Raw genomic sequence first — 6847 nt, forward strand, 5'->3', positions numbered from 1 at the left:
AAATAGCCTCAAAGGTAGTTGCTCAAGTCATATAAGTCATGCCATTTTGTAGGTAGATTAAAGGTGTAAATAGGAAATGATAGTATGACATGCATTTAAAAACAAGGAGTACTGGTTGAAGCCCTGTGCCAAGTGGGTCCCGGCCTTCCCAGCTGCATCAGCGCAGCTTCCCCCTCCAGGGTTCATGTGAACAGACCCTGGCCATTTGTCCTGAGCGAGTCCCAGCAGTGCATACCTGTGCCTCGTTAGGGTTGAGGTACAACTGTACAAAATAAACATGCATTGGTAAGTATCATAATACTTTTTTTATAGTTCTATTTGTCAAAGCGCTTTGAATTTACTCTTCTCCCAGCCCAGAGAAGTTGGAGACGAAACAACTTTCTGAGGCACACACAAAAAGTTAGCACACTGGTACATGCATCCAGGCTTCATTGTTTAGAAAATGCTGATTCCAGTTTTTAGTTTCTGGGACTTTTAATAAGTCATCTTTGCAGAGACGAAACAACTTTCTGAGGCACACACAAAAAGTTAGCACACTGGTACATGCATCCAGGCTTCATTGTTTACAAAATGCTGATTCCAGTTTTTAGTTTCTGGGACTTTTAATAAGTCATCTTTGCAGCGTTACTGTTGTAGCAGGGCTTCTCTATCAGAGACGGTGTGTATTCTATCAATTGAGAGCTCCCAGTTTTCATTAAAATGAGTTCAACTTCCTGCAAGTCCCGTAGTCTTAGAATGTCTTTGTCCTTAATATGGAGAAAAAATTGTACTGGTTTATAAATACCACATGAAGTTATTAAGATAAAAGCTTTAATAATATTGGCCAGGATCTTGGGTTCTTGCCTAAACTCATAAGATATTTCTGCATTGTTTTCTCTATTTATGATAAAACTGAGTAAATACTTGAGACCTTTTTTCTTTTTTTGGTCCCATTTGCAGGGACCAAAGGGGACTATAGTCCCAATTTGGTGCGTCTCAAGAAAAAACATTAGGTCAGGGCTTTTTTTTTTAAGGTATCTAGAAAGTGTGATCATCCTGTCACTTACTGTTAGTTTACAAAGAAGATAGCTAGCCAAGACACCAATAAGAATTGCTAAAGGGGGGCTGGTTTGGATCCTGGGCACAGACCTAGCACCACTCATCAAGCCATGCTGAGGCAGCGTCCCACATAGCACAACTAGGAGGACCCACAACTGAAAATATATATGACTGTGTACCGGGGGGCTTTGGGGGAAAAAAGGAAAAATCTTTAAAAAAAAAATTGCTAAAGGCATTTAGAAAGCTTTCTTTTTTTTAAGCCCAAAGAAATGAGATTTTTCTCCTGGCATTAAAAACTGAGGTCTGTATGTTGAATCTGGAAAGTACATAAAAATGCAAAATTTTATTTCCTGAGATTGCAAAGGCCAACTTGCTAAGCAAGTAAGAATGGGTTTGTGTTTTCTGTTCTGGGAGCCATGCCACCTATTGTTAACCAGTCAGTTTTGCAGAGGTTGGAGGGGCCATGTGTTTTGAACTAGAGTTTTAAATTTGGGCATTTGTGATAATTCAGGGAATTTCAAGGGGGGATGAATTGTGTGCGTCTGTAGAAGCACCAGATTGCAAATTACCTAGCTACCATATTGGACCATCCTGCAGTGAGAATTTACAATGTCTTGAATTTTGTTTTTATATTAGAAATGCAAAAGCTAAATGCTTGGCTTTACAGAATATAACTTTACCCACCTTAGAGCCCGGTCTGCATTTAGAAACTTGGATACTCTACCTTTCTGAGCAGTGTGTTTGGTAGCTTTCTGATCTTCTCCACTTGATCGGGGTTTATCCCCAGTTCACAGCAGCTCACTTGCAGCAGATTTTGATAACTCAGCTCCTGTCTGTTCAGTTCAACTTCAATAAAGTCATTTTCTTTGGGGCTCTGAATTCTGACTTTCAGCACCAGCTCTACATCACACGCAAATTCATTTGTAAAAGAAACAAAATACCTGTTTTAAAGCCTTTCAACACTGCCAGTTATTACAGTATAGATAATCCCAAGATGAACAGTTATTACCCAATCATCAAGTACATATCCCAACAACTGAATTATAAGTAGGGAGCTTTTATTGGCATATATAAACTTTGAATTATCTGAGGCTTTTCTTAGTATGTTGGGCAAGCTCTGGGATATATGCCCCATTGTACCCACTGCAAACAAAAAGCTTGCAGTTTGAAACCAGGCTAAGATTTTGACTATGCAGTGGATATTTAAATACATCGCCCAAGGGGGCCGGCCCCATGGCTGAGTGGTTAAGTTCACGTGCTCCACTTCAGCAGCCCAGCGTTTTGCTGGTTCGGATCCTGGGTGCAGACATGGCACCACTCAGCAAGCCATGCAGAGATGGCATCCCACATGCCACAACTGAAAATATACAACTATGTACGGGGGGGGGGGGTGGCTTTGGGGAGAAAAAGGAAAAAAAAATCTTTAAATACATCGCCCTTGGGCAACACATGGGAGTTATTTGTACCATGTTGGTTATTTGGAAAGCTTCAAGGAGATGTGTAGCCCTGGGGCTCTGTATCCTTGAGAAGCCATTGTGCAGAGGTGCAAATCCTTCTGTGTGACTCCTACCACACCCCCATGCCCCACCCCAGGACTTCAAGGTAAGAGGTAGGCCCTGAGAAATAGGATAATTCTACCCTCTTTTGGAGCAGTGGTATTGAGAGTCTTAAAACTTACTGTCCTAGGAAGGGGCAGTATTGACTGGAGGCAGAGGAAACCAAAGAGTGAGTTCGGCTTTGCAATGTGATCTAGGGGCTGAGTCCTCACCTAGACAGGTATGGTTAGGTTTGGCATCATCACCTGGGTCAGTTGGCAGTGGTGGATTTGGGCCTTGTTTATTTTCACCTGAGAAAGGATTAGAGAAAGTTGAGAAACATCAGCACCTTGGCGCTTGGCTCTCTGCCAGTTAGGGGACGCTGGTGCCCCATCTCCACTTCCTGCTCCTCCTCCTGAAGGGAAAAACCAGTCCCAGAATGGGTAGTAATTAGGTTTAGACGTGAAGAATAATTTTCCTTAATCACCACCCAAATCGTGAGAAGGGGCTGAGGCAGTATTTTTAAGTGGTACGTTATCTGGGGAAGAAATATTTATGATCTGTGTGCTTAACTCAAGTTTCTGCTTAAATGTTTTCAGCACTGAGTGCTCTGTGTCTCCAGTTTTCTGGCAGAGTTATACAGTCAGAACGGTCCCCTTATAAGGAGAGGTTTTCTCAGCCAGAGGGAAGAGAGAGGAGTGGACGTTACAGAGTACTTTCCAGGGGGCCGGCCTTGTACATGCACCCTTGTACATGCTTACACCATCCATCCTGCATGTGGAAAGCCTGCTCTGCACCAGGCACTGTGCTAAACCCTGGGGAGATGAGTAAAACAACCACAAAAACCAGAGTAGTCTCTGTCCTGGCCTTTATAAGTTAGCAGGAAAGAGAGATTAATCAAGTGACCTCAAGTAAATGTGAAAGCACCATTGTGGGCGTGCTGAGGATGAAATACACAACAGGACAGCATGGAAGGAGGTCAAGGACGTTCTCCCTGAAGGCTGGGCATTTGAGCTGACATCTGAAGGGTGAGCAGGCATTTCTAGATCCAGAGGGAAGAAAGGGAGAAGATCTTTCCAGGACCCAGAACAGTAGAAGGCCCTGTGTGGGGAGGGAGTGGAGCTTTTGAGAAAAGAAAAGCAATTGAGTATGGCTGCGGGGCAGAAAGCATGGAGGGACAGTGAGACCAGGCAGGCGAGGCCGGCGACGGAGAGACCATGGGATTATGGACGTGTACCCCTGTGTTGTCCATTTCGGTAGCCACTAGTCACATGAAACGAGACATGCTCTAAGTATGAAAGAAACACTGGATTTCAAAGACTTGTGGAAAAAATTTCATTGAAGTAAAACATTTCATTAATTTTTAAATATTGGTTATATGTTGAACTAATTTGATATATGAGTGAAGTAAATAAAATTTATTTTGCCCATTTACTCTTTTTAAATGTGGCTACTAGAAAATTTTAAATTACATATGTGGCTTACATTATACTTTTATTGGACAGCACTGGTCTAGGTGAAAGATTTTTGTCTTTATTCTGGAACAACAACAAGCCATTAGACAGTTTTCAGCTGTCATAATCAGACTTGAATTTTGGAAAAAAAGACAAATAGAAACCTCACTGTCCTCAAAAGAATCCTATGGGGTGTAGACATTATTGCCATTTTCAGACAAGAAAACAGGCTGAATGGTGAAGTAATTTGCTTGAGTTTGCTCCGTTAGTGAACAGCAGGACCTGGGGAGTGGAGCCCAGTGCAGAAGGAAAATGTGCAAAACGACTTCCCACAAGCTGCACCCCTAACTCGGGGCAGATGGGCCACCCCTCAGGAATTGCGACCTCCCCACCTGAACACACTGGTACCTGGTTGGGGGGTGAGAGGTCCCCGCCTCCTCTCTGCCCAATTGCCCTCAGAACATGCCCTGTCTTCCCCATCTCAGATCGCAACTTGTAGGCATCAGTCCCCACCAGGGGCCGAGGGTGACAGCAGAATGAGGGACTCGGGGGGAGGTTATAGCGGTGGTGGGGTGGGAAGGGGACAGTGGGCTGGGAGTGGCACCACACACGTGAGCCAAGGCTGCAAGCTCCCAATCCCCTAGCACGTGCTCCATTGTCCCATCTAACTTCACTTACAAAACAAAGATAAAATTACTAAAAATTTCAAACCAGCAAGCACAGAGCATTTAATCTCAAGTGTGGGGCCTTTCTGAATGCAGGATCCTGCGCAACTGCTCTGATGGCAGGCCCATGAAGCCGGTCCTGCTTAGGGCTCAAATCATGCTTTTTCCACACTGCCAAATGCCTCCTGCCCAGCTCAGCCCCCACCCAGGACAGAATGTCCCTCCCCTTAGTGCACAGTCTCATTTTCGCTCTTCCACTCTCACTGAGGGCCCTAGAGGGAGCTTAGCGCTGGGGTCTGGAGGGCTGAGGCCCCTCTCCCGGGCAGCCCGTGTAGCAGCTTGTCCTCAGCACCCCAGAGACAGCATATTTGAACCTAGACGATGCCTTCTCCATGTCTCCACTACTCATCCAACACAGAGCTCAAGAACTTCCCCCAGCCTGGCCTACCATGTTTAAAAGCATCTTATTTTCTGATTAGTTTGTCAGATTCAGATACCCTGTGGCTAGACAGGGTCTCGTAGAGGTCAGAAAGCACGCCCTTTGAAATCAGGCAGATTTGGGTCTGAATTTTTCCTCTGCTGTTTGGTAGCTGTGACACCTTGGACAAGTTATTTAACCTCTCTGAGCCTCAGTTTTCTGCTCTGGAAATGGGATTAACAATCTCTACCCCACAAGGTTGTAAGAAGCAAATGAGACAGTGCACAGAAAGCCCAACTACTGGCACGTAGCCGGCAATTGCAGGCCGCTATTATTTACTAGCTGTTGATACTTGTTTCCCCCTGAAAGGACCCTTGGTCGACTCGCCCTGCTCTTGACCACACCACTGGCAGAGTAGGGGAGGGCCACAGACCCCTTGGCTGCAGCATCGCCCCTGTATCTCCCTTCCTCAGGCCCCTCCCCAATCCTCCTTGAGGACCATGTTGGAAACAGGACTTCCAGACTCACCTGCGGGCTCATCCCTCATGTCCTGTTGGGGTTCAGCCATGGTTCAGCTCTGTCGTGTCAGATCAGCAGCCTTCTCACACTTATGCATGAGCTCCCGATCGGTTAAGAAGCACTTTCTAAAGCCTCAGTGCATCTGCAGTGACACAAGAAGTTCTTCTCATTAGCTGGTGAGATAGGGCATTTTATAGATAGGCAAACTAAGGCTCAGGTATGTCGCATGACTTGCACAGGATGCCGCGAGTGAAGGAAGGGACTGAAATTCAAGGCTCCCTCCTCCCTCCTCAGGCCATGTCCACTGGGAGACAGTCTAGGCTCATAGTGCTCCCCAAGGGAATGGCGCCCCTAGGAGGGGAGGGCTGGGAGGCACAGCCAGCGGCACCCAGCCATACCCCAGCTGGGGGTCAGCCCTCCTTGGAAAAGGTTAGCAGTTGCTACCTCATGGATAAGAAAAGCCAGACCCCTAGTATCCCTGATTGCACAGGCTCCCCTCCTCCCCAGTTCTCTCTCCCTTTCTCCCAGCCCCTTCCTCAGTAGCTGTGCGTGACAAGAAAGCAGGAAGGCCCTGGCCCATACCTGGGGAGACTCAGCCTTGGCAAGGATCCTGGATTCCCTGATTCCAAACATCAAAATGGAGGCGGCAAGGGCTGGAGCAGGAGGTTCATTGAAGGGTGGGTGGGGCTGGGCAAAGTCCTGGGCAGGGCTGCTGCCTCAAAGGCCGGCTGAGGATAGGAACCTGCGTGTTTGGAGGTGACTCGCATTTCACTTAACCCTCCAGGGACAGAGGACAGCAAAAGGACAGGCCATCAAGGTGGGCCTCAGCATCAGAGTTGTAGGGAACCACGGAGATCGTAGCCCACAGGCTCTCAAATTTAGCTGTGTGTTGGAATGACCTGGGAAGCCTTAAAACCCGCGAGTGTCTGGGCCCCACTCCCCAGCCAGCTCATTTTAACGTGTGGCCAAAGTTGAGAACCACTCATCTGGCCAAACTGCTTAAGGTGTAAATGGGGAAACAGAGGCCCAAGAAAGGGAAATACTCGCCCACAGTCACATGGGCAGCCCCGCACAGGCCTGGGGCTAGATCTGGGCCGCTTGGTTGCCAGCCTGCTGCCACCTCCCCAATATGCGCTGCAGCGCCTTTCTGCCAAGAACGGAGGAAGGGGGCCCCCTGTAGAGAGGAGGAAGCAGTGGGGATCCACCTGGCCTGACCTC

The 6847-nt window shown here is 47.1% G+C and overlaps 1 protein-coding gene across 4 annotated transcripts; it reads right to left on the reverse strand.

Moving 5' to 3' along the window:
- Window positions 1-449: 449 nt before the first annotated feature.
- Window positions 450-6314, reverse strand: ANKRD40CL (ANKRD40 C-terminal like). 4 transcript variants are annotated; one of them, XM_070562235.1, is made up of 5 exons: window positions 6212-6314; window positions 5639-5771; window positions 2840-2884; window positions 1763-1938; window positions 450-746 (listed from the first exon to the last, which is right to left on the reverse strand). In XM_070562235.1, exons 2-5 carry the CDS (start codon window positions 5676-5678, stop codon window positions 603-605), a joined length of 405 nt encoding a protein of 134 aa, XP_070418336.1. In that variant the 5' UTR covers window positions 5679-5771; window positions 6212-6314; the 3' UTR covers window positions 450-602. The 4 variants fall into 4 exon arrangements, with proteins under 4 accessions (XP_070418336.1, XP_070418334.1, XP_070418335.1 ...); XM_070562233.1 differs by having other exon boundaries at window positions 2807-2884; XM_070562234.1 differs by lacking the exon at window positions 2840-2884 and adding an exon at window positions 2923-2988.
- Between the last annotated feature and the right edge of the window lie 533 nt (window positions 6315-6847).

The sequence above is a fragment of the Equus przewalskii genome, chromosome 10 (genome assembly GCF_037783145.1).
Source record: "Equus przewalskii isolate Varuska chromosome 10, EquPr2, whole genome shotgun sequence".
In the NCBI taxonomy this organism is placed as follows: Eukaryota; Metazoa; Chordata; class Mammalia; order Perissodactyla; family Equidae; genus Equus; species Equus przewalskii.